The sequence below is a fragment of the Heteronotia binoei genome, chromosome 4, assembly GCF_032191835.1.
Source record: "Heteronotia binoei isolate CCM8104 ecotype False Entrance Well chromosome 4, APGP_CSIRO_Hbin_v1, whole genome shotgun sequence".
Taxonomy (NCBI): domain Eukaryota; kingdom Metazoa; phylum Chordata; class Lepidosauria; order Squamata; family Gekkonidae; genus Heteronotia; species Heteronotia binoei.
Genome location: NC_083226.1, coordinates 158,955,830 through 158,983,793, shown reverse-complemented (window position 1 = coordinate 158,983,793; position 27,964 = coordinate 158,955,830). Strand labels below are relative to the sequence as shown.

Genomic DNA, 27,964 nt, shown 5'->3' with positions numbered 1-27,964 from the left:
AGCAGCTAAAAAGGCTTTCTGGAATAAAGAGGCTTGGCCTCCCAGGAGACCTGGTGAGAGAGCCAGTTTGACGTAGTGGTTAAGTGTGCAGACTCTTATCTGGGAGAACCAGGCTTGATTCCCCACTCCTCCACTTGCACCTGCTGGAATGGCCTTGGGTCAGCCCCACCTACCTCACAGGATGTCTGTTGTGGGGGAGGAAGATAAAGGAAATTGTGAGCTGCTCTGAGACTCTGAGATTCGGAGTGGAGGGCAGGATATAAATCCAATATCATCATCATAATTCTCTGGGGAGCAGGTTCCCTAGTGCAAGTAGCCCCATAGAAAAAGCAACTTTCTATACCCTAATCATTCTTGTTTGTGTCATTTTTAATGGATGTGGATAATCACAAGAAGATGTTCTCTGCAGTATGCAGGGCCTTAGTTCTAGATTGTGAGATACAAGCAGAAAGGTGTGGCTCCAAAGCAACATTTTGATAGGAGTATCCAAGCAACTTGCTCACCAGCAATCAACGATTCAGAATTTTTACAAACTAAGCTTGGTAATACCCTACCTCATTGCGACAGTGCATCCAACTGGACCAAATCGAGACCTAGGTTTCCTGTCTCATTACCAATGCTGACTTCTCACTACCACACCTATGCATATCAGATTTAATCCATTCTCTCCTGCTATTGTCATTCACCTGCTATTGCCATTTGTCATCTGAAATTATTCCATTGTTTAAAATATATAGGACAGATGGACTACATTTTAGATGTATCTGAAGAAGTGAGCAATGACTCATGAAAGCTCATACCCTGCCATGAATTTTGTTCGTTGGGTTGGTAGCTAACAAATTTTGTTAGCCATTTTCTCGAGAGAAACCGATTGCCATAGTATACAGATCAGTTGTAATTCTGGGAAGGTGATGATATTGGATTTATATCCCACCCTATACTCTGAATCTCAGAGTGGTCACAATCTCCTTCACCTCCCTCCCCACAACAGACACTCTGTGAGGTAGGGGGGACTGAGAGAGCTCTTACAGCAGCAGCCCTTTCAAGGACAACTCCTGCAGAGCTATGGCTGACCCAAGGCCATAGTCCAGGCCCCACTTGAAGGTTTGCAACCCAACTTGTTAGTCTTTAAATTGTTAGTCTTTAAAGTGCTACTGAACTCCTGCTCTTTCCATTACAACATACCATTTTTATGTCTATAGCACTTTTTTTTATATGAACAGAAGAGGAATCAGAACATTCATCCATAACAGTGTTGAAAGTCCAGGAAAGCAGGCAGTGGTCACTACTGACCTATGGTGTACATTTAATACATCATTCTCCTTACCTTTGGGTTCGGGTGGCGGCTAATGATAAGGCTGACTGGGCCAGGACCACATTCACTCAAAATGGCGTAGGCTTCACTCAGAGCTGCATGTCGCAAGCTGACCGAATCAGCTTCCAGGATCTGATCGCCACGGCTGAGAAAACAAACACATCCAGCTACTTGTACCTGTTGGAACTTACACTTATGATTTTACAGGACGGAAACGCAGGAGTAAACATGAACACTGGAACTGCTGATTTATTCTGAACCAGAGTAGTGTGGTTCCGTGTAGCACAGTGTTGTCAACTGTATGCGGCTGCAGCTATCCAGTGGGTAGAAGAAGAAGAATTGCAGATTTATACCCCGCCCTTCTCCCTGAATCAGAGACTCAGAGCGGCTTACAATCTCCTATATCTTCTCCCCCCACAACAGACACCCTGTGAGGTGGGTGGGGCTGAGAGGGCTCTCACAGCAGCTGTCCTTTCAAGGACAACTCCTACGAGAGCTATGGCTGACCCAAGGCCATTCCAGCAGGTGCAAGTGGAGAAGTGGGAAATCAAACCCGGTTCTCCCAGATAAGAGTCCGCACACTTAACCACTGCACCAAACTGGTACGATGGTTGGTGGAGACCCACATGATTGGCCCACCTCCATGGGACTTCAGCATGTGGCTCCCCCACCTCCAGCTATATGTACATGAAACCTAAGCTCTGTAACCAGAATTTCAGACTCAACTTTTGGTCCTAAAAAGTAGCTAATGGAAGCCCCCTGAAACAGACCAAGATCACAGAGAAGGGGGAGTTAGCTCCCTTCCATCACATGCCGTTTTCCTGATCAGAACTGCCTCTCTTTCCAAGCTGCTGGCAAACCAGGTGACAGAAAAGACAGATGCAATATCAGCACACCTCTTTTTTCCTTACCATAACTACAGGAAGGGTGAGCCAGACACATGCATCCAGGGCCGGCTTTGCCACTAAGCAAAATACGCAATTGCATAGGACACCGGCCTTCTGGGGGCACAGAACTGGGCGCCCCCATGTGATTTGGTGATGTTATCAGTGCCGGAGGGGGAGCCAGAAGTTAGCCTTGCCTAGGGCACCAGATAGTCTAGGGCCGGCCCTCTAACTAGAAAAATGGCATAGAGAGAAGAAGCACCCTCCCCAACTCATTCATGCAGATTCATACTATCTCCCTCCACCGGTGACACCCCCACCCACCCACACACCCCAGGATTTCCAATCATAGAACTCTGTAATCTGGCTGTAAAACACAGCACAGGGGTTGTTTTGGTTCTGGCTACAAGCACATTTTCTGAGTGCGGACATTCTGAGTTATAGACAGATGGATGGCTCTTTATCACATATTGTATGGATTAACGTAAGTCCTTTCAACACTAGGCTTTTTTGCGCAAGAATGTAGGACTGTTTCCTTCTTCACACCGTGAACAGAAATACCCACAGGATTGATAGATCTTAAGGGAAAGGCTGGCGAAATATTAATTATTACTTCACCCTGTACAGTTCTGGGCTATCAAGACATCTGGAACTGCTCAGGCCCAGGATTACCCTTTCAGATGATAACTGAAAATATTTATCGCAATAAAACCAAACAGCTTTTAAGGATTTGTTGCATTTTAAGTGTATTTTTAAAGACTGGAAATTTGCTAGGATGTAAGTAGCAACTGAAAGCAATGGGAGAAGCTCTGCATAAGATTGCACTGTGAGCAGGTTCTTTTTCTTACAGGAGCTCCTCTGCATATTAGGCCACGCCCCCCTGATGTAGCCAATCCTCCTGGAGCTTACAGTAGGCCCTATACTAAGAGCCCTCTGATTGGCTACAGAGGTGTGTGTGGCCTAATATGCAGAGGAGCTCCTGCTAGAAAAAGAGCCCTGATTGTGAGTGAATTTGTGGCACAGAACAGCTTGGATCCCACTAAAATTTCCATAGGGCATGGAGGAGAGGGTGCTTTTTGCCAACTCTCCCCTCCCACAGGAGAACGAACCCCTCTTCAGTCTACTTCCTAGGAGTTCTCCCCCCTGCCTCCAGCAGCACCATTTTGTGAAACCTGCTGGGTAACCATGGGAGGGAGAAATTGGTGAAAATCACCACTCCATGTGCGCTTGCAGAAATTCTAGGCAGGATACAAACCATAAATTGACCTTTCCTGGTTTCCAGCTTCCTAGCAGAAACTTTCGCAGTAAAACTAGCTTTATTCGGGTTGTCATAATTCCTTTCTCTCTACCCACCTGGCACAGATACCATTGCAAGGTAACACACATAATCCAGAAAAATGGGAACTGGTGTGATTTTTGTGCAGTGAAGCTCAGAACTAACCTTAACCTCCCGTCCATCTTAGCCACAGATCCCGGGGCCAAACTGTGAATGTATATACCCGGCAAGCTATTCTCCAGCGTGAGGCAGCAAGCACCGATACCCAGCCCGACACCTGGTTCTGTGATAAAACAGAGAGCAGCTATTTAGCCCACTTGTCCCAACAATGAAGGTTGAGTCTTGGTAGAAGCCAACAGTAAGAACAGCTGATCAAACCAGATAATGTCCTTATTAGGCTGACTGCATCTTTTTCCATTTCCTGACTATTATCACATCTATCTGTTTGCTAAATTATGACCACAGAGCTAACTACTGATTTTCTTCCTTCTTTATGATGAAGGAGGGAGAAAGGGAAGGAGTTGTTTTAAATTCACATACAAGTTACACTTACATAATTTGTGTAACTAAAAAACTTATAGACTCAGCACGAGTTTTTCTGATCCAGCATGGCCTTTTGAGAAGTGGCTCCTGTACCAAGATAATGAGAAGGAAAGGAATGGTCCTCAAACCTTTATTGAGGGTCACTTCCATGACAACCCTGTCCTTTGGTCCTGGCCCCTTGCGACTTGAGGAGGAAACATCAATATCTTCAGAGCTTGGTAAAGGGACTCCTCCACTGGAACTTGGGGAACTGGAGCGGCTCAGCAAAGTAGGAGTTGGACATGGGGTGAGGCTGGGGCTACGAAGTCTGGTCCGTACCGTGAGGGTCACCACACCTTTCTTGAGTTGCTAAGGAGCAATGATGCAATTAGTTATCATTAGCATCCAGGGCTGGCCCTAGACTATCTGGCATCCTAGGCAAGCCAACTTCTGCCCCCACCCCTCGCATTGATAATGTAACCGAGTCACATGGAGATGCCCAATTTGGTACCCCTGGAAGGCCAACACCCTAGGTAATTGCCTAGTTTGCCTATTGGCAGGGCTGGCCCTGTTTGTATCCTAAAACACTATCAGTTGGATCCTGTGGATTAGATCCTATGAACCCTTTCGAACACACACACACACACACACACACATGAAGCTGTGTTTTACGACTCAAACTCTTGGTCCATCAAGGTCAGTATTGTCTACTCAGGCTGGCAGCGGCTCTCCAAGGTCTCAGGCTGAGGTCTTCCACATCACCTACTACATGTTCCTTTCAACTGGTGATGCTCGAGATTGAACCTGGGACCTTCTCCATGAAAAACAGAAGCTCCTCCACTGTGCCAAGCAAGGAAGATTTTTTAAATCCACCAGAGGAAACCTTTCTCCATCAGAAAAGGCCATTCTCCACTGGAGGAAGTCCTCCTCTGTTGAAGGAAGGCTAAGCAGAAGAGAATCATAAGACCCAAGCTCATGCAACTCCACTCTCATGAGATTTCTATTGATCCCAGCTTCCTACAGACACCTCACAAGGAGACAAGAAACGATGCCAAAATCCAACTGGCCAGCAGTCAAAAACTACAGGCAAAATACTTAGGTAAGGATTTTCAAAACTATTATATGCGTTTTATAGCAAAACTATTGTGTGTTTTATATCAAAAGTCTTTACATCCACCAGGAGATTAAAAGTTCATTCAGAAACACTAGAAGCGCCTCTGAATGAACTCTTAATCTCCTGGCGACTGTAAAGACTCTTTCAAGACTGGGTCTTTTTCTGAAAGCTTTTTACCCTCCGTGCAGGGGTTACCATTCAAGTTAAGTTTTGTTCATGTCATCAATTATTGTGGTGCTTAATAATGTTTGAAATGTTTTGAGATTTTTCTATTCATTCTGTTTGGATATAAAACACACAAAATAGTTTTGATAATCTTTATTGAAGTATTTTGCCTGTAATTTTTGAATGCTGGCCCTTTGGCTTTTGAAGAAGAAGAAGACTGCAGATTTATACCCCGCCCTTCTCTCTGAATCAGAGACTCAGAGCGGCTTACAATCTCCTATATCTTCTCCCCCCACAACAGACACCCTGTGAGGTGGGTGGGGCTGAGAGGGCTCTCACAGCAGCTGCCCTTTCAAGGACAACCTCTGCCAGAGCTATGGCTAACTCAAGGCCATTCCAGCAGGTGCAGGTGGAGGAGTGGGGAATCAAACCTGGTTCTCCCAGATAAGAGTCCACGTACTTTTGGCATAGTACCCATCCCCCTACAGACACCCCAAACTAGTGCCAAGGTCCCACGGACCAGGAGGAGGACTTGGTGAAGTAGAATAGGCTCCAGTAGAGAAAAGGCAATAGGGAAGTGACCTTTTAAAAGCACAGCTGTCCTTCTAGTGTGCAGGTACTAACCAAGCGGCCTTAAAACAGTACTGATATTAGGGTAAGTTAATATCAATACAGTCAGGGGTGGAATTCTAGCAGGAAATCTTTTGCATATTAGGCCACACACCCCTGATGTAGCCAATCCTCCAGAGCCTTGTAAGCTTTTGGAGGATTGGCTACATTAGGGTGTCTGGCCTAATATGCAAAGGAGCTCCTGCTAGAATTCCACCCCTGAATGCAGTTATGATTTCATAAAAGCTAAACATGGAAAAGAGATGAACTAATTGTATTAGTTGTGCACAGTATTGGGAACAAACCGAAAACATTAGTGAGGTGTACCTCTACTAGCAGTAAACAATCTGATATAGGGGGAGCTATTTAGATTCCTAGGCCTTCTTCAGTGCATGTTGATATCTGAATCAGGCCTGAACTAAGTAATCTAGAACAAAGGAAAGACCACTTCTGCTTGTGTAAATGTACCACCCAGTGATAAAGATGATATCAAGCCATGTGAAGGGCAACCTAGAGAAAACAAGCTGCTTTGGACACAGTTCTCAAAATCCTGGCCTGGAGGTGCGATGGGGGTGGGGGTGGGAGACAGGGAAGTAACCGAGAAAGAAGCTTACAATCGATCCTGTTGCAAATTAATTGCGTCACCAGCACCAAGAAGGATAATCAACTTTCTAGAGATGGTGCTGAGTGAAGATATCATTATTGTATCACTTTGCGATGCTAGTGCTACCAAAGGCCGGTGGCAACCTGTGGTGGATTTATTATTCTTGTTGCTGTTGTGAGTTCTTCTAATTGCATACAGCTTTTAAGTTTCTTCCTTGCATCATTTGCTCTTCCGGCGCCATTAGGTGGTATGACTCTTAAAACTGAAATCCTCTAGAACTAGACACACTGAGTCAATGGCCAGTAGATAAAGAACTTCTTCACACTATAGATCCAAGTGGGCAGCCATGTTGGTCTGAAGCAGTAGAAAAAAGTAGGAGTCAAGTTTCACCTTTCAGACCAACAAAGTTTTATTCAGAACGCAAGCTTTTGCATGCAGGCATACTTCTTTAGACGAGGGGATAACCCATCAACTACATGTATTTCAGCCCACCGTACCTTATTCATTCATTCATTCATTCATTCATTCATTTTATTCAATTTATATCCCACTCTCCCCACGAAAGCAGGCTCAGGGCGGCTTACACACCCATGTAAATACATGGAACGTAAAACCACATTAAAATATAAAAAGATACAGAAAACATAAAATTGTTTCAGGTGCTATAATGATCTTCAAATTTTCTATTTGTTATTCCAGCTGGATGTTCTATAGAAAGATCAATCTTACCTTCATGTTCAAGGTGGCCCAGTTGTTTCAGAGTCTGTTGCAGCCTGTGATCTTAATTTACAAATGCCTGGTGGAAGAGCTGCATCTTACAGGCCCTGCGGAACTGTGTGAGGTCTCGCAGGGCCCTAACCTCCTCGGGGAGCTCGTTCCACCAGCTTGGGGCTGTAACAGAAAAGGCCCTGGCTCTGGTTGTCATGAGCCTGGCCTCTTTAAGGCCAGGGATTGAGAGTAGATTTTGTGACCCTGACTGAACTGCTCTCCGGGGAACATGTGGGGGAATGGTGGTCCCTAAGTTATGTAGGTCCCTGGCCATATGGGGCTTTAAAGGTAAGTCCCAGCATCTTGAAATGAACCCGGTATCCCCTCATCTGAAGAAGTATGCCTGCATACAAAAGCTTACATTCTGAATAAAACTTTGTTGGTCTTAAAGGTACAACTTGACTCCTACTTTGTTCTTCACACTATACACAGTCACTAATTTATGGAACTCACAGCCACATGAAGTAGTGAAAGCTGCTAGCTTAGATGGCTTTAAAAGCGGTTTACAGAAATTTACTGAGGGTGGGTCCATCACATTAGCTATGACAGCTAAATGTAATCTCCAAGTTAAGAAGCAACATCTCTCTGAACAGCACTTACAACCAGGAGTGGTTTTGTCCTCTGCGTTCTCCTTGTGAATCTTTTTTTCTGACCATTTTCAGAAACAGGAGGCTGGAGTAGATGGGCCACTGGTCTGATCCAGCAGGGCTCTTCTTATGTTATTTTATCGTTTTTAGGACTTGGCTCAACCTATGGGTGGCTGGAAAAGTGAATGAGATGGATTTTGGTGCCTTAAGTGGTGCAACTGTTGAAATATGAGAACCTTTTGGAGGGGAGGGAATGGAAGCTCCATTTCCAACTATTGGTTAACCTGAGGATGAAACCAAAGTGCTTGTGTGTGTGTACTCTCACATATCAACATAAGAACATAAGAGAAGCCATGTTAGATCAGGCCAATGGCCCATCCAGTCCAACATTCTGTGTCACACAGCGGCCAAATATATATATATATATATATACACACACACATACACACTGCGGCTAATAGCCACTGATGGACCTCTGCTCCATATTTTTATCTAACCCCCTCTTGAAGGTGGCCATGCTTGTGGCCGCCACCACCTCCTGTGGCAGTGAATTCCACATGTTCCCTTTATCCGTTTTAACCTGTCTGCTCAGCAATTTCATCGAATGCCCACGAGTTCTCGTATTGTGAGAAAGGGAAAAAAGTACTTCTTTCTCTACTTTCTCCATCCCATGCATTATCTTGTAAACCTCTATCATGTCACCCCTCAGTCGACGTTTCTCCAAGCTAAAGAGCCCTAAGCGTTTCAACCTTTCTTCATAGGGAAGGTGTTCCAGCCCTTTAATCATTCTAGTTGCCCTTTTCTGAACTTTCTCCAATGCTATAATATCCTTTTTGAGGTGCGGCGACCAGAACTGCACACAGTACTCCAAATGAGACCGCACCATCGATTTATACAGGGGCATTATGATACTGGCTGATTTGTTTTCAATTCCCTTCCTAATAATTCCCAGCATGGCGTTGGCCTTTTTTATTGCAAACGCACACTGTCTTGACATTTTCAGTGAATTATCTACCACGACCCCAAGATCTCTCTCTTGGTCAGTCTCTGCCAGTTCGCACCCCATCAACTTGTATTTGTAGCTGGGATTCTTGGCCCCAATGTGCATTACTTTGCACTTGGCCACATTGAACCGCATCTGCCACGTTGACGCCCACTCACCCAGCCTCAACAGATCCCTTTGGAGTTCCTCACAATCCTCTCTGGTTCTCACCACCCTGAACAATTTAGTGTCATCTGCAAATTTGGCCACTTCACTGCTCACTCCCAACTCTAAATCATTTATGAACAAGTTAAAGAGCATGGGACCCAGTACTGAGCCCTGTGGCACCCCACTGCTTACCGTCCTCCACTGCGAAGACTGCCCATTTATACTCACTCTCTGCTTCCTATTACTCATCCAGTTTTTGTCCTTTTACTCCATGACTCTCAAGCTTTCTAAGGAGTCTTTGATGAGGAACTTTATCAAAAGCTTTCTGGAAGTCAAGGTAAACAACATCTATCGGGTCTCCTTTGTCCACAAGTTTGTTTACCCCCTCAAAGAAATGTAACAGGTTAGTGAGGCAAGATCTTCCCTTACAGAACCCATGCTGAGTCTTCCTCAATAACCCGTGTTCATCAATGTGCCTACTCATTCTGTCCTTGATAATGGTTTCTACCAACTTTCCCGGTATTGAAGTCAGACTGACTGGCCTGTAAGGCATATTGGCATATTGGCATCAAAAGGCATATTGTTTCCCACAACACACAGGGTACACTCACAGGCATACAAATGCATGTGTGCAAAAGCAAGCACATCTCTTCTTGCATCTACACTGCTTTAATTGGGATCAATGGAGAGCCATTCCACAAAAGAAGCTACTGCAGCTGAGAAAGGGGAAAAGCCCTCAGGAAACCCTTGGGAATGCCATCATTAAACTGAATCGTTATGGTAAATTTTTCACATATTAAAAAACTGCCTTATATTTCCGTTTGGTTTTGCTGAGGGACACTCGGTTTGCAACATGTACAGGATACAGCAGCCCATGCCCAAGTCATCAGACCAAATGCAAATGTGCAGCACCCAAATGTTCGCTGTTGCCTCTAGAAACCCGTCTTAATAGTTTCATTACCTTGAATGTCTGAATGGCCTCCTGATGGGTCAGCCCCTGCAAAGATTCCCCGTTCACTTCCAGGAGTTCATCCCCTAATAACCAAAGGGAAGATCCATATTAAAATATGGGCACAGGAAGGATAAACATTCTTACATTTCTGGTTGTTGTAGATTTTTCCAGCTGGTGGCCATGGTCTTGGTATTGTGAGACCCGACGTTTTGCCAGCAACTGTGACTGGCATCCTCAGAGGTGTAACCCAGAAAACTGGAGTTCCCTTTGGGTTACACCACTGAGGGTGCCTGTCACAGTTGCTGGCAAAACGTCGGGTCTCACAACACCAGGACCATGGCCACACAGCCGGAAAATCTACAACCACCAATAGACTCCGGCTGTGAAAGCCTTCAACAACGTATTCTTACATTTTGCCATCTTGATGGAAAGCACCACCAAGCTGCAGCTGACTTATTGCACCCCGTAAGGTTTTCAAGGCAAGAACTGAACAGAGGAGGGCTGCCATTGTCTGCCTTTGCGTAGCAACCCTGGACTTCCTTGGCGGCTTCCCATCCAAATACTCACCAGGGCTGATGCTAGGGTTGCCAAGTCCAATTCAAGAAACATCTGGGGACTTTGGGGGTGCAGCCAGGAGACTTTGGGGGCACAGCCAGGAGACTTTGGGAGTGGAGCCAGGAGCAAGAATGTGACAAGCATAACTGAACTCCAAAGGGAGTTCTGGCCATCACATTTATAGGGACTGCATTCCTTTTAAATGCCTTCCCTCCATTGGAAATAATGATGGATAGGGGCACCTACTTTGGAGGCTCATAGAACTGGGCTCCCTGGTCCAATCCTTTTGAAATTTGGAGAGTGTTTTGAGGAGAGATGTTATGCTGAAAATTTGGTTACTTAAACAAACAGCCCCGCCCCCCCAAAGAGCCTGCAGAGCAATTCTTCATTATACCCTATGGGAATTGGTCTCCATAGGGAATAATGAATGCCCAGCAGACATTCCCCTCCCCACCCACCCCCGGCTTTCTGATGACCCTGAAGCAGTGGGAGGGCCCCCAAATGGGGGATCCCCTGCTGCCACCTGGGGATTGGCAATCTAGCTGATGCTGCTTAGTTTCCAGAATTTGAGGAAACTGGGGTAGCCTGGGTCAGATGCAGTCTTAGGCTTCTTCTTTTTTTAATCAACAATTTATTGTATTTTCACATCATAACATAACAAAATAAAATAACATAGTGCAGTGCAACAGTTATAAATCAATAGCAAGGCAGTAATAAAAATACAGCATTTTAACATATGTCTGTTTTAAACATGCACTGTTAATTTCCAATTTGTTCAAATCACAGTTGTTTCAAACACTTTCAATAAAGAGCCTATAGCCTAAGGAATTTAAAATCCAGTAAGTTTACCATAAACAGAGTGTATCAATCAAATCTGGAATATCAACATATTATGATAAATATTCCATTATGCGGAACTAGGTTGCCTCAAAATTGGATGAAAATTTTTGACAAATAACAAAAATGATAAATTGTCAGGGAGTTTTGCCATAATATACTGCATGTGTTCCATAACTTTTTGCACCACAGTGATACATCGGGGGGGGGGGGGGGGGCTTTGACTTTCCAGCATGAAGCAATAGTTGATTTTGCCGCGAATAAAAGTCTTAGGCTTCTTCATCTTTCTGTCCAATTGCTGTACATTTTAAACAAAACCCCTTTCTGTATATTTTCACATGTTCCCATTGTCTTGGTAGTGAATGCATTTTCTTCCCAGGAGCCAGTCAGTTTACTATTAACTATTGTGAAAGAATGCTCCCAAAGTTTTGACCTCTGACCCTGAACTTGCATTAGAACGCATACAATTAAAAAAAGTTTTGTACTTTTGTGTTGCAGTGAACCTGGAGTTCTCTGAAAGCTGGTAAGGGAATCCTCGAGGAGAAAAATCAGCAGCAGAAGATTATGTTGGATTTATATTTCACTCTTCACTCTGAATCTCAAAGCAGCTCCACTGCAGCATACTGGGTTGACACTTTCATTGAGCTATCCACATTTTTACAAGCTTTTCCCCTCTCAGTCTCAGCAAGTTCAGACCTCACTAGCTTATACTTGAAGTTGGGTTTTTTCCTCCCCTCCCAGTGTGCATCACCTTCCATCTGTGTTCCTCTCCCACAACAAACACCCTGTGAGGTAGGTGGGGCTGAGAGAGCTCTCACAGAAGCTGCCCTTTCAAGGACCACTCCTACGAGAGCTATGGCTGGCCCAAGGCCATTCTGGCAGCTGCAAGTTGGTGGAGTGGGGAATCAAACCCGGTTCTCCCAGATAAGAGTCCACACACTGAACTACTACACCAAACTGGCTCTCAGTAGTGCCCAAGCTTCCACAAGAGACAGTTTGCAAACCAGTCTTAATGTTCCTCCACGCACTTTGCAACCAGAGAGAGACACATTCATGGTGTTCCAGAGTGCATGCTCAGTAACAGATCTGTCTTCGTATTAGGGATCAGATGGCTAACCTTTGCTATGGGGAAAAAGAAGATGGACAGCTATGACATTGCTACTGACTCTTTTGGGGTCCTCATCTAGGGCTAGATCAGCACCCAGGCTTTGCAAAATAAGAGAGTGACTAAAATGTGGAATTTGCTGCTAGAGGACGTAGTGATGGCAACAGGAATAAACAGCTTTAAAGGGGAATTGCACGGGTGGAAGATCAGTCTATCCATGGTCACTAGCCATAGTGACCATGGGGAACATCCACATTCAAATCCTTTGAATCCCAGAGCCAGGTGGCAACATCAGGAAAAGGCTTCAGCCTCTATGCCTTGTTGTTGGCCACCCAGAGGAACTGTTTGGCTGCTGTGGGAGACAGGATGCTGGACCAAATGGACCATCTGATTCAGCAGGGCTCTTTTTGTGTTCTTATGTAAGACTGTTTATAGTTGGGTGGCTATAAGACTCGCTCTGAATCAGGAAGGCCCTCAACGTTAAATCAGTTTTAAGCAAGATGACCCCTTTCAGAGCTGAAAAAGGAGACTGATAAGCAATACGACCATCAGGGTTGCTGTATGACCAAGATAATGCAAACGAAGTATTTTTGAACACGCAAAACAATGCTATACAGATGCTAAGAGTTATTATAGCTGCCTAAACACACACATGTTGCAAAAAAAAAATGCACACAGTGTATCAACCTATGAGGAACAAGGTTGATTTGTGTAGAAAAGAAATACAATTTCTGAACCAAAATTGATGTATTAGGACAATCTTGAGTTTGACAATACATGCGATGGTTAATTCGATGAGTAGATTCTTGGTAGTATTTGCTCTGCCTGCCTGTAAGCCAGCACATTTACTTCCTGTCTCGCATTTTACTATCTTGCAGACCTCCTCCCACACCCACCCAGCTTATGCACATGACAGGAAGTGGAAAACTGGCATAAATTCAACAGGAGCAGCGTTTCAGGAGGTATTTTGGTCTGCAGAAGGAGGGGGAGGTGGGAAAGTCACACTCCACAGCTGTGGGAATCCCTACCATTCCCCCTAGACCTCTACTTCTCTTTTACCCCCAATCCAGATGAAAAATGGGGAGCAGGTCAGGAAGGACATACGCTGCCAGTTCATTGTCCACAGACTTATTTCTCTGCCCTTAACAATGCTCATTGGCCCTAAGAACAGGTGAGATTGCTGCAATATGGGGCACGGCTTCTCTTTCCCAGAAATCCACTCTTTACTAGGATACCTTCTTTAAGTCTTCCATCGGCGGCAGCAGTTCCAGTCGGGAAAATCGTCTTCACAAAAATGCCCATGCGTCCCCGAGCAGAGTCCTGACCCCCCACAATGCTGAATCCAAGACCCTGAAGAGGATTGGGGTGGAAAGAGAAATGTTAATAGATCTTAACTGTGACACCAGTTTCGGCCTAAAGTAATTAGGTGGAAATGAAAACAATGTCTGTGAAATGGCTTGGAGTGAAATGCCAAAACGCTTAACCAGTTCCACAGGGGCTGCAAGACTACCCTCTTTCAACTGGCTTTTTCTTAATGTGGAATTTATTGTACCGTTGTCACGTAAAATAGTGTTAAGATGAGTAAAATCGAGATTGTAGCACCGAATTAATTTGTTGGTTTTAAATTGGATGGTTTTAATTAGATAGTTTTACTGTAACAGTACATTTAATTGAGTAATATACAATTGCTATGTAATTAGTGTATTTTTATTATTGTATTATTGCAATGTCTGCATTTTATGCCATGTAAGCCGCCCTGAGCCTGCTTCAGTGGGGAGGGCGGGATATAAATTAAAAATTATTATTATAAATTATCATTATGAAGAAATTATGGAACCAGGTCCAGCAGCAACCCAAAATACTACCCCTGGAAGAGAGGAGACCCTATTGAACAGTATGAGGGGTGAATTGGGGATCTGCAGTAGAATCAAAAATTGCCTTCCTTCTGTTAGAGAAATATACAGTTCCATCAAACTCATTGTTTTGCTTTATATAATGGTTTTTATATAGCTCCTCATCATCTTATAAGCACTGTGAAATTTCTTTAATATCTGGTCTCTGATTAACTTTAGGCAAACTCCTATCTCCTTTGCTTGTTTCCCCCTCAAGACTCCCTTCCTTCACTTTTTTCTTTGTCAGTCCATTTGCCTGCTCTTGACCATTTTTTGTCAGCCATTTTGCCTCAATACTCCAAATTCTTTAGTCTCCCTACCTCTCAGCTGAATCATATGCATGAGGGTTTAGTCCTAGCCAAACTGACTATTTCCATTTCCCTCACAGAATCTTGTCAGAAAACAGTTTTCTTCTCTCAGTAGCTGAACATTCTGAGCATGAGAGCAGCTCAGCCAATCAGTGCCAGAACCTTCAGAATGATAAGAACATTTCAGGTTCTAGCCCAGGAGCAACTTAGAAACCAGCAAGATCTTTTAAGGTATAAGCTTTTGAGAGTAAGAACTCCCCTATCTGACAAAGGGACATTTCACTCTCGAAAGATGATACCCTGAAAATCTTGCTGGTCTCAAAAGTGCTACTGGACTCGAATCTAGGTCTTCTACTGCAGACCAGAAGAAACCATTCCTCCAGAAACGATCCCAGAGGTAGCAACTTATATTTTAGAATCACAGAATCATAGAGTCAGGCGGGACCTCCAGGGTCATCTAGTCCAACCTCCTGCACAATGCCGGGAATTCACAAATACCTCCCCCTAAATTCACAGGATCTGCATTGCTGTCAGATGGCCATCTAGCCTCTGTTTAAAAACCTCCAAGGAAGGCGAGCCCACCACCTCCCGAGGAAGCCTGTTCCACTGAAAAACCACTCTGTCAGGAAGTTCTTCCTAATGTTGAGCCGGAAACTCTTTTGACTTAATTTCAACCCACTGGTTCTGGTCCTACCTTCTGGGGCCACAAAATACAATTCCACACCACCCTCTATATGACAGCCCTTCTTGAAGATGATGATCCTATCACCTCTCAGCCACCTCCTCTCCAGGCTAAATATACCCAGTTCATTCAACTTTTCTTCATAGGACTTGGTCTCCAGACCCCTCACCATCTTTGTCGCCCTCCTTGGGACCCATTCCAGCTTGTCTACGTCCTTCTTAAAATGTGATGCTCTTATTGTAGCAATTGTGACCATCACACCCTAAAAAAATACTTTGTGCTCATCAAGATTTTCACATGCTGTTCCATGCACATAAACACACCTGCTTGTGAGAATGTCCTTACCTTGCCTTGCCCTTTCATCAGAACAATGTTGGAAATAATTGACGGCTGAGTCAGGCGCCAGGGATATTCTACTTGAGCTGCACTCAATGATCGGGTGGATTTTTTAACAATTTGGTACTCCTGCTGAAATAAAATAATCATAATAATTACAAAGGCACAAAGTGCTCTTCCTTATTGTTTCCAACAGGGGCATCTATATCTTCCATTTCCCAAATGTTTTGGCATTGTAAGGATAGGCTAAGCTCATGCACTTCTTAGCTTCTTGGAGTCTGAAAGAAGGAAACAAAACAGTCTTTTGGGGATCTGTAAGCAGCTATATGTAGGGGCCTTAGGGAAAAAATTAGAAAAACAGTTTTGATTTTTATGCAGTTTGCATGCTTGCTTGATTAAAAAGTTTCGCCCTACATATGTCAACAAAATTTGACCTAGATGTATGAATGTTTGGCTCAGTTCTACAAATTATCACTTTTTCAAAAGAGGGGCTACAGCAAAGTGGTAGAGCATTTGACTGCAAATTATCCCCTTTGCAGAACTAGAAAAATGCCTTACCTAGTATTCATAAGAACAAAAAGGGAGAACTACATGGTATGAGCAACACATAGATGCAACTGAACACGGCAGCACTGAAAAAGACAGTAGATTTATACCCCACCCTTCACTCTGAATCAGAGTGGCTTACAATCTCCTTTATCTTCTTCCCCCACAACAGACACCCTGTGAGGTGGGTGGGGCTGAGAGAGCTCTCCCAGAAGCTGCCCTTTCAAGGACAACTCCTAAGAGAGCTGTGGCTGACCTAAGGCCATTCCAGCAGGTGCAAGTGGAGGAGTGGGGAATCAAACCCGGTTCTCCCAGATAAGAGTCCACACACTTAATCACTACACCAACTGGCTCTGAATAAAAGTCTCCCGTCAGCTCTATAAAGTGTAGGCATGTATGTCCCATGTTGTGACACTCTGCATTTTCCTGGTCTAACCAGCAGTAGCTAATGATGTAGAGTGGGTCAGAAAACAACTGTATGTGTAAATGCTTCTACCTTCAACACAGGAGAAATCAACATGGAGATGCCATTTTCAGCAGTATCCCTGCACCACCCTCTTCATGTAGTTGCACCCTGGAATGGCCTCACTGGGGCAAACCAGGAATCCTTCCAGTCCAGTATCTTGTTTCCAGTATTAGCTAGTCAGCTGCTTCTGCCAAATCATCATGAAGGCAGTGCAGTTCTTAAGCTTGGCACAAGGGGGAGGAGGTCACTCCTAAGTAGCTGCTAATTAGTAAAAATTCTCCATTTTGCAATCGTCAATCAGACAGGTCAGCTAGACAACCTTTCAAAAAACAAATTTTTTCCCCAATGTGGTCACAGATGTACTCAAAGATCAAAACAGAATGAAAATAACAAGTTTAACAGACTCTTGGAAGCAAAAGCTTTCCGCCTTGATTGCTGGTTCACTCAATCAAGGATTTGGGACCACATAGACAAGAGAAGGATTGTAAGATGGCGTCTGGGAGTCAGTTCTAATGCAGAATGTCATAAGAGAACATAAGAGAAGTCATGTTGGATCAGGCCAATGACCCATCCAGTCGAACACTCTGTCACCCAGGTGCCATCAGGAGGTCCACTAGCGGGACCAGGACACTGTTGTCCTCCCCCTCTCCCCCAAGCACCAAAAATACAGAGCATCATTGCCCCAGACAGAGAGTTCCAACAATATGCTGTGGCTAACAGCCATACATTTATCCAGTCTGCTCCATGTTTATCCAATCCCCTCTTGAAGCTGTCTATGCTTGCAGCCACTGCCACCTCCTGCGGCAGTGAATTCCATGTGATAATCACTCTTTGTCCTGAGAGTTTGGGCCAAAACTAGATATGACATCTGTCACAAATTGGGTCGGGCACAGCAGGACAAATAGGACACGCTCCCATGTTTCAACTTGGGAAAATGGTGTGCGGGAAGGTGGGGGGAAAGCCCATTCTTCCACTTTACCACAACCCCAAGTCAAATCAGACTTCAGGACACTTCAGGGAATGTTAAGCTCCCCAATGTAACATCTGTCTATAAGTCAGTTCGGGGACCCCCAATGTGACTAGTAGCAAGTGTTGCATGAGGTTTGGCTCTCAGTATCCCACAATAGCATAACAAAATATAATGGATACAAACCAAGGTTCCCTGCGTACATAAGCACTGCAAACTGTACCCCCTCTCTCACCTGCCTGGTGCCTGTGTCCAGATGCTGTGGCAGAGAATGTTTTCTCCCTCCTCGGGAATATTTCATGGCTATTTCATAACTCATATCTCCATTTTCCACTGTCAACTCGTCATCTTCTCCCACGGATTCTAAACGAGTCGCTGCCCCTGAGCAATAAACGAGAGATGCCATTTATTACACATCTATCAGGGCATCTTTTAAGATGTCTGTCGTGATAGAATCAGGTGTGCTACTTCAACATTTTGTACGCGCATTCAAAAATGATGGATGCGTTTCCTAAATCACATGAACTAAGATAGATATTATCGTTTCATACACACACACACACACAGCCTACAAGTTAGTAGCAATAGTTTATCTTGCAAGCAACCATTTTCAAAATGCGTACTGCAGCAAAGCCCTAATACTTTGAGTCTGGTGTGTTTAAAGGATTGCTGCCAAAATTACTGGCGAGGAACGCAGGGTCATTTCCAGTTTAAAAGATTTAAGACTAATCTCAGTCGCAGGCTGACAAAAAGAAGTTTGTAAATCCAACTGAGGCCCCCAAATCACAAATACTTAAAAATAACCAAATAAAATAGAAACAGAAACCAGATAGCATCTCAAAGTAGTGAGCAATAATTTAAATAGCTTGAAACTTGAAGATACATAAAGGGTTTTTTTAAAAGTCCTTTAAAGCTAAAAAAAAAAAAAATCTTGACACCAGAGTTGTGATTTTCTCCCCCACCCCCCCAAAAAACCCAAAATGCAAATGTATTAAATTGGCTCTTCAGTCTCTTTCATGCGCTCAGACTTTCTTGTGAGATTTCCACCAAAGATGGGAAGTTTCCTACAAAACAGGTCAGTTTGAAATATCTCACCATAATATGCATTTGATAGTTCCAGTCTAGGGTCAGGCAAGTCATCCAGGTAAGCAGAACAGAGATGCAAGAAACACAAACCTGGAACAAGTATAGACCAAGCTTCCAGTAGCTTTCCCCCCACTTTTTAACGGAAAGCCAACAGATTGGGAACAAACATAACAGGACAGAGTGATGTTTCTGCCTTCTTCCTTAACTCACTCTATGATCCTTATAGAAGAGGTGCAAGAAACACAAACTGGGACAAATTCCGACAGTCTCCAACCTTCAATTGTTTTCATCATCAAATCTGTAATATCTGTTATGCTTTATATTACTATTGTCCTCTTCTAAAATACTGTGCTTCACTAGATTTCCCCTAAATTTATCCTAAGGCCAGGCGTGGAATTCTAGCAGGAGCTCCTTTGCATATTAGGCCACACATTCCTGATTTAGCCAATCCTCCAAGAGCTTACAAGGCTCTTTTTTGTAAGCTCTTGGAGGACTGGCTACATCAGGGGTGTGTGGCTTAATATGCAAAGGAGCTCCTGCTAGAATTCCACCCCTACCTAAGGCTAATTCTAAAGGAAGCTCCCTTGTAGGTGTCCCTCTAGTATGTGCCTTGAACCATATTTTCTCAGGCTGCTTTTTAAATATTTAGTCCTAAAAATCCAGGGAAATTGCGTTCTGGGCTGGAACATAACATTTCTTTCATCATCCCTCATATTAATTGTCGGAACCTGGTGTTTAAATTAGGAATAAGGTGTATGCTTGACTATATGATCCACTGGTTTGATCCAGCAGGCTCTAATTATGTTATGTTCTCATGTTCTTGGACTGGGGGGGAAGTTTCATTGAAGAGGAGCTCTTCTCACTTCTCTCAATATCTACATATTGCAGATTTATTATTTTTTTTAAAGGTGACCCTCAGGAAAGAGCTGCGCTGCCAGACTAAGTTGGAACACACCTCTCTCATCTCTTTCTAGGGCTTTCCAATCTTTGATTCACCTACTCCATGAGACCACCCTTACCTTGTGATCGGCTTCTGTACTTCAAAATACCACCTCCCAGAGTTGGACTTTGGCAGTTTTCTTTGGAACCCTCAGTGCAAGCTGAATCTGGAGATTTAGCCATATCTGTCATCTGAAAGAGAGGGAAAATGGAAAAGGCTTAGAGACAGAGCTCAGAAGTCAGAATTGGCCTTCACTTCTGAAACAGGATTAACCGTCATCCCGAGGAAAGCCAAGTAGCAGGACCTCAGGCAAAGGGGGAGTTCTCTCTGTGGCCTAATTACAGAAAGCTGCCTAATCACAGGAATTTTAGAGGGAGAATCAGGCTAGGCAACCTGGATAACAGTGTCTCATGGTATCTTAAAGAGCAAACTTGCTTAACCTAAAAGCCGTCCTAAAAATAAATGTCGGATGTTTGAGAGCCACAAGATGTTTGAGAGCTGCAAGAAAGAAAGAAAGTAGGTAAGGGAGAGAGGTGGAAAAAAAGCAACTTTAACTTTAAATGCATTTTCCAAGCAGCCATTTAAAGAAAGCAACTGTCCAGGGTCACAGGCAGTGGTCTTTCACATCATCTACTGCCAAAATCTTCTAACTGGAGAAACCAGGGGTTGAATCCTGGGACCTTCTGCATGCCGAGTGCATGCTCTACCACTGAACCACGGCCCCTCCCTGCCACAAACCCACCCATAGAGCAACCCTATGTGGGTCTACCCCAGTTAATCAACAGGTTTAGAATAGAGGAAACTCTGCCCTGAAAGTGATCTCAGGCCAAGCCAGTCTTTGCTCAGCCTCAGTCTTCCCCTGCACACATCTGCAATATGGGAATGAAAGCACTACCCAACATCTAGGTAAGACATACTGAGATAATATACATGAAACATTTAATATAAAACTCTAAAGTAGGGTTGTCAATTCGGATAAAGGTTTACCGAATATTTACAGAATATAGCCTTTTCGGTAAATATTTGGAAATAGGTATTCCAGATAGGCATCTGAGCCTATTGTTGAATTCCGAATACCTGATTTCCGAATAATTATGGTATTATTCGGAAATATTCAGTAAAAGTATTCCTCCCATAGAAAACAATGGGAAAAGGCAAAAGGCAGTCTGTGATTGCCTTTCCCGCCTTTCCCCGCCTCTGACAGGGGTGAGGGGGAGGGGGAAGAGTTCTCTGACCAATCAGAGGCATGCATTTCTGCAAATTGGAAATACATGGCTCTGCAGGACCCTGCAGGGCTTTTTTTGTTGTGCAAAGTAGGGGGAAGGGAGAAACTGCAATTCTCGAATGGAATTGCATGTTTCCCCCCTCAAGCCAATCAGAGAACAGAACAGTTTATTTCCAAACTGTTCTGTTCTGTCCATGGGCAGAGAGAGGGTATTTATTTACCATCTCTTGCCCCCTCGACTCCATTGCTGTTCCTGCTGCAATAGAGAGATTGTGAGCTGGTGTTGAGCCTCTGCTGCTTTGCTCTCTGTGGCCTGGTGTGGATCTTGGATTTGGACTTCAGCATCTGACTTGGTGAGATCCTTCCTTTTTTCCCTTATTGTGGGGAAGGGAATTTAGGAATTTTTATAAGTAGGTTTTTGTTTCTATATTTTAGAAAACCTTCTGTTCTGCTTTGGGTAGGTGTCTGGGTGGTTTTGTGTTTGGGGGGGGGGGGTTGCTGGGGGGATTGGCTGTGACTCTGGCCTGGCTGGAATTGTTTGTTTTAATCACTTCATAATTTTATTACATTGTCTAGTTTGTTAAAAGTTATTTTTGCTCTGCTCTGCTGTTTTGGTCTTCTGGTCTGCTTTGCTTCCTTGGTGACACAGGCCATTTTCCTGTGGGTTGAGTGCCTCCCTGGTCTGGTTGTTGTGCTTGTAGCCGGGTTTGGGGGTGGGGGCCTGGTCACCCTTCCTGGTCTGCTGTGCTCTGCTGCTTTGGGCCTCGGGTAGCCTGATCTGGTCCCTTGGCCAAGGCCACTGTTCCCTGCCATTTTCCTGTGGGCATCTGGGTGAGAAACCTGGAAGCAGCATGTTTGGTGCTCTTGGGCAACTCTCCCAGTGTTGTTTGGGGCTGGCTTGGAGAGCTGGCATCCTTAGATGGTGTGTTCTGTGGCAGGGAGCCTGGCATCTGAGTGAGAAACCCGGAAGCAGTATGTTTGGTGCACTTGGGCAACTCTCCCAGTGTTGTTTGGGGCTGGCCTGGAGAGCTGGCATTCTTAGATGGTGTGTTCTGTAGCAGGGAGGCTGGCATCCGGGTGAGAAACCCGGAAGTAGCATGGTTGGTGTGCCTGGGCAACTCTTCCAGTGTTGTTTGGGGCTGGCCTAGAGACCTGGCATCTGGGTTTGCTGCAGCCAGGTCTGCAGAGCCTTTCCCACAGAGCAGAGCAGACCTGGAGAAGATTGTGTTTTGTGTGGCACTGAAGTTGGCAACTGGGTTTATATTGGTGCCAGGGTGCATATAAGTAGGTAGATAGGTAGATTTAGTGCATTGGGGTCCTATAGGATTCTCTGATTTGAAGTTAGATTTGGTTTTGGGTGCCTAAGGAATTGGACCCCCTGGCCCAATGTTTTTGGGACTTGGAGGTTTTGTAGGGGAGAGCCCCCTGAAGCTGCCCTGCAGTTTTGGGGGCTCCCCCTCAAACCCCTTCCCCTCCAGGAAGCTTCCAATATACCCTATTTTGCCATAGACTTCAATGGCCCATAGGGTATAATGGTGGGATAGGGGTTTTGGGGGTTTTGTAGGGGAGAGTCCCCTGCAGGTTCCCTGCAAGTTTGGGGGCTCTCCCTCAAACTCCCTCCCCTCCAGGCAGCTTCCAATATACCCTATTTTGCCATTGACTTCAATGGCCCATAGGATATAATGGGAGCTGAATACCAAATATATCTGAATATACCTGTATATTCGGATATATCCGAATACCCTATTTGGTAATTTCAGGAATGCCAGAAAATTTATTACCGAATATTTCCGAATCTGGATATTACCGATTTTTTGTTGTTGTTGACTGCCCTACTCTAAAGCAGGGGTGGCCAAACTTGCTTAATGTAAGAGCCACAAAGAATAAACATCAGCTATCTCAGAGCCGCAAGACATAATGATTAGATGTTTGAGAGCTGCAAGACGGACGGACGGAAGGAAGGAAGGAAGGAAGGAAGGAAGGAAGGAAGGAAGGAAGGAAGGAAGGAAGGAAGGAAGGAAGGAAGGAAAATAGATAGGGAGGGAGATGTGGAAAAAATGCAACTTTAAATGCATTCTCCAAGCCACTGACTGGCTTGGCTTGAAGAAGTGATGTAAAGAGTCAAATGCCTTCTCCAAGTCTGCTGAAAGGACAGTGCGGGCTTTGAGAGCCACACAATATCTGTGAAAGAGCCACATGTGGCTCCTGAGCCACAGTTTGGCCACCTTTGCTCTAAAGTATTCTTGTTACTGCTTTTTGTATTGAGGAACACAAAAGGTCCCAAGGCATGCCAGATGCCGAAGATACATTACAACAATCTCATTAGTTTGGGATTACTTATCCCATTCCAGGTTTCTATTAGAAAAAACATCAACTGGGTTCAAAAGTAATGTAGAATTTTGTTATGAAACACAATATTCTTATAAAAAGACATGTCTAGGGCTACGGTCTTTCACATTTTCCAACCGATGCCAGGGCATAGAGTTTACTGTACACATTGCAGTCTCTCTGCTTTCTAAAATACCTCTCCTTTCTAAAATACAGTACACATCGTGGCCTCTCTGCTTTCTAAAATACCTGCATTTCTTCTGAAAATAAACAGAAATTCTACCCATTCCGCTTTTAAAGGTTTCTCATGGGCTGTGATTTGTAATCCTTGGCGGCAGAAAGTGGTCTCCGGTGTCCCAGCTCAATGAAAATGCAACTCGGCCTTATTCTTCCAGCCACACATAAATGTAATCTTTAGAAACAGTGGCTTTTTCTGCCAAAACAGTAACCACGCCACTGCAAGTTTTTTTGGGGGGGGAGTGGAGGTTGCTTTCAGGAAATGAAGCTTATTCCAGTCTGATTTCATATTGCTAATCAAAACCAGTGATTTTGCAGGAGCAGTTTCAGGGAGCTCAGGGATTCTCTGGAAGTTCACAGAGGGGCCCCCAGAATGAAAGTGTCCATAATGGATTGCCCTCTATGGCCAATCAGTTCCTGTCCTATGGAACAAAAGAAGAACATTCCAGAGCACACACTGACTTCACTGGGTGGGACCCCAGTGTACCTCCTAGAGCACAATTCAGACCTCTCTGCTGTGAATTTCGCAACAGATACACAAAGATTACATAGTGTACAAGTCTATGAGGAGTGTCTTCTCCAAAAGGTAGAAAGTTCACATCTAAACCCAACAAGCCATAAATAAGTAATCTTCTTCCCAACAACCTCAGAATATTACATCTGGTAACCCCGTGTCACTATACATTTCTCTCAGATATTTTCATAAAGAGTTATGGACAAGCATATACTGTACCTCTCCCCATACAAATCAGCCACGCATTATCAACAAAAGGAACCTTGCTTCTTGTGCCATCCAATGTACAATGACACCAATGAGAGTTAGGAACACGGCCTGTAAAGCAGTGGCCCCAATACTGTGGAATTTCCTATCTACTGATGATAATTATTAATTTCTTAAAGACACTGAAGAGGAATTTTTTTAAAATAAACTTTCAGACTTCTATAGTCTGGAGTTTTTAACTGCTCCTGATTTGGTCACTGGGAGAGAAAGTGGCATGATATAGCCTGATCTTGCCAGATCTCAGAAGTTAAGCAGGGCCAACACCACCAAGGAAGACTCTGCAGAGGAAGGCAATGGCAAGCCATCTCTGCTTCACGTTTGCCTTTGAAATCACCTTTCTGGGGTCACATGACAGTGCTTATGTATGTATTATTTGGTCACTGTTTTAACCAGGATTCTGCTTTACTAAATATGACGTTGAATGCATTATGTTAATACAGCAGCAATTTCTTGCAGTGTTTAAATGTTGTGAGGTGTCCTGATTTTACAAAAAACGGGGCTGGGTAGCAAGGAGATAAGACAGACGACTAAAGCTGAAGCATGAAGTCTCCCTGTGGCAAATACCAGGGAAGCAGAAGCCAGAACACCTTGATTTGCCTGAGGCCACACACTGAACCTATGATGTGGCATTAGGACCCACGAGCCTCCCAGGTGCAGATGCCACCTCTACCATGGGGTTCATTGTGTGTCCTTGGGGAAACCAGTAAACTTCAGCTTCAGTTGCCTGTTTGTAAAACGAGAGCCACGGAAACTCTGCCACGAGGAGAAAAGAAAGCAAGATTCTAAAACCCTATGCCAGGGATGGCCAAATCTGCTTAATGTAAGAGCCACTGAGAATTAATGTCAGATGTTTGAGAGCTGCAAGACACGACTGTCAGTTGTAGGTAGGTTGGTAAGTAGGGAGGGAGGTAGGAAGGAAAGGAAAGGAAGGCAAATAGATGGGGGAGGGAAGGGAGAGAGAGGTGGAAAGAAAGCAACTTTTTAACTAAATGCATTTTCCAAACTACTGGCTGGCTTGGCTTGGAGAAGTGATTTAAAGTGAGAGATTCCTTCTCCAAGCCAGCTGATGGGGCAGTGGGGGGCTGGGGGCTTTGAGAGCCACACAATATGTGTGAAAGTGCTGTGTGTGATTCCTGAGCTACAGTATGGCGTTCCCTGCCCTATGCCAATCAAAATGGTAATAGCTCCCCCATTGGGTCAGAATCAGGAAGTGCAGGCATCCACAGGCATGGAGGCAGCCAGAATCTAAACTTCGACAGCACTTGGCTGCAGTTTATGCAAACGCACATGGGGATTGTCTTGGGCGAACCATGCTGCCTGATTATGCAAAGCCTCTGGCAGGACTGGCCATTAGCTATAGAAACTAATTAACATGCAATCTGTCTTGCAAAATATTTCAACATGCATGGATGGTTGGCCAACAAGAAGATACCTTGAATGCTTCATTACTGAATAGTGGGAATTGTGAAAATCAAGTTTGCTCAAACTGTGTGCAGGCAAACCCAGGCCTAGATAGTTGAAAAGGGCAGCAATTGTATTGATTGAGTTGCTAAAATGTTCAGGCAGGGGTGCACGTGAACTGCTACAAAGGCCAACCTACCCCATCCACAGAGCATTCCAGGCAAAAGACGAGCAGACATGGTTTGCCTTTGCCTTCCTCTGCATAGCAACCCTGGTCTTCCTTGGTGGTGTCTTATCCAAACTGGTTTGGTGTAGTGGTTAAGTGTGCGGACTCTTATCTGGGAGAACCAGGTTTGATTCCCCTCTCCTCCACTTGCACCTGCTGGAATGGCCTTGGGTCAGTCACAGCTTTCACAGGAGTTGTCTTTGAAAAGGCAACTTCTGGGAGAGCTCTCTCAGCCCCATCCACCTCACAGGGTGTCAGTTGTGGAGGGGGGGAAAGGTAGAGGGAATTGTGACCACTCTGAGATTCAGAGTATAGGGTGGGATATAAATCCAATATCATCTTCTGGTTGTGGCCACCCCTGCTTCTTCCCAAGCTCTGATGTGTCCAGGCTAAGCAGGGTTTTTCGGGCTGCTAAAATGCTATTTAGAAACCTGATATTCCATGTGGCTGCATTTGCATATAGGACGCCAGAGGAAAACAAGAGGTCAAACCGCTCTTATGAAGAATCTTTTAAAGGCTCCCATTTGTTTACTTTGCATTTCCACCTATTGAGAAAAATCCCAAGGCAGATCCGGTGATTGAATATTTATCTCGCTTCCTGATCTCTTTTTCTTCGGACAGACTTGCAAATAAAGATTCCTGGCACTTTCCTTTCTAAACAGAGGAAACTGTGTTGTTCAATTGTCCCGCTACAACCAGAGGATGAAAAACTTGCGTCCCATGGCACCAGCAAAGGGTCGTGTCCCAAGAACTCTGGCATTTATCTCCATCTTTGGGACCTATTTCAAGAGGAGGCAATTCATGTAGTCAGGGCTTTTTTTTGTAGCAGGAACTCCTTTGCATATTAGGCCACACACCCCTGATGCAGCCAGTCCTGGAGCTTACGATAGGCCCTGTACTAACAGCCCTCTAAGTTCTTGGGGAATTGGCTACATCAGGGGTGTGTGGTCTAATATGCAAAGGAGTTCCTGCTACAAAAAAAGCCCTGCGTGTAGTTTGTGATTCCTGAAGGCAAGGATCATATATTCAGTCTTCTGTGTCAAGCACCAGCTAACACAGCAAAGAGAGCATTGACGAGGATCTTGGGAAATCCAGGTATTGGGATTGGACCAGGTATTGTGGTTGGACCAGGTTCAAATCCATGGAAGCTCACAGGTTGACTTTGGACTGATAACTCCCAGCTTACTCTGTTCCACAAGATTGTTGTGAGAATGGAGGAGGGAAGAATAATTCTGCAAGGTACTTTGGGTCCCATTTCGGAGAAAAGTGGTATAAGTATTTTTCCCAAAACAAGACATGCTGCATGGTCCTACCTGGAAGGGCCACGTTTCAATGCCAACTTAAGGCTGCAATATCCAAAGAAGAAGAAGACTGCAGATTTATACCCCGCCCTTCTCTCTAAATCAGAGACTCAGAGCGGCTTACAATCTCCTATATCTTCTCCCCCCACAACAGACACCCTGTGAGGTGGGTGGGGCTGGAGAGGGCTCTCACAGCAGTTGCCCTTTCAAGGACAACCTCTGCCAGAGCTATGGCTGACCCAAGGCCATGCTAGCAGGTGCAAGTGGAGGAGTGGGGAATCAAACCCGGTTCTCCCAGATAAGAGTCTGCACACTTAACCGCTACACCAAACTGGCTAAAGCATCTTCCTATGCATATGGAGTAGCCTAAACATCACAACCGGCTCAGTTTTATGCAGGGCAGAAAGCTCTTTCAGGTGTAGAATGTATGATGGTTATCTTCAAGCTTATAAATCTTAGAACTAGTTACCTGAGTTGCAGAGTTCCCCCTCCACATTGCTATTATGATAACTAGAAAACTGCATAGAATGAGACAACAGCACCGTTGCGTCCCTTGCAAATGCCACTAGTCCTAAAATGAACACTGGTTCTAGTGTGAATCCTGGTGCTGTCTGGGGACATTCACATACTGATGCAGGAACTGCATATAAGAGGCGTCTGGAGTGGTTAGTTGGCTCCTGCATGCAATCCCTGCGTCTGCATGTGCATGTGCAAAGCAGGCTCAGCCGCCCTGAGCCTGCTTTGCGGGGAGGGCGGGATATAAATAAAAGGTATTATTATTATTATTATTATTATTATT

The 27,964-nt window shown here is 44.6% G+C and overlaps 1 protein-coding gene across 2 annotated transcripts in view; it reads right to left on the bottom strand.

The window, feature by feature from the left end:
• PDZD2 (PDZ domain containing 2) overlaps window positions 1-27,964 on the bottom strand; it is a 352,225-nt gene that overhangs the window by 38,742 nt on the left and 285,519 nt on the right. The window contains exons 7-14 of one of the 2 annotated variants that reach the window (XM_060236112.1): window positions 19,746-19,857; window positions 17,876-18,021; window positions 15,671-15,793; window positions 13,679-13,793; window positions 9,956-10,029; window positions 4,147-4,366; window positions 3,641-3,758; window positions 1,328-1,460 (exon numbers count right to left, since the gene is read on the bottom strand). In XM_060236112.1, coding sequence (XP_060092095.1) covers window positions 1,328-1,460; window positions 3,641-3,758; window positions 4,147-4,366; window positions 9,956-10,029; window positions 13,679-13,793; window positions 15,671-15,793; window positions 17,876-18,021; window positions 19,746-19,857 — 1,041 coding nt within the window. The remainder of the gene's footprint in view (window positions 1-1,327; window positions 1,461-3,640; window positions 3,759-4,146; window positions 4,367-9,955; window positions 10,030-13,678; window positions 13,794-15,670; window positions 15,794-17,875; window positions 18,022-19,745; window positions 19,858-27,964) is intronic. The other variant, XM_060236113.1, reaches the window with a different exon arrangement.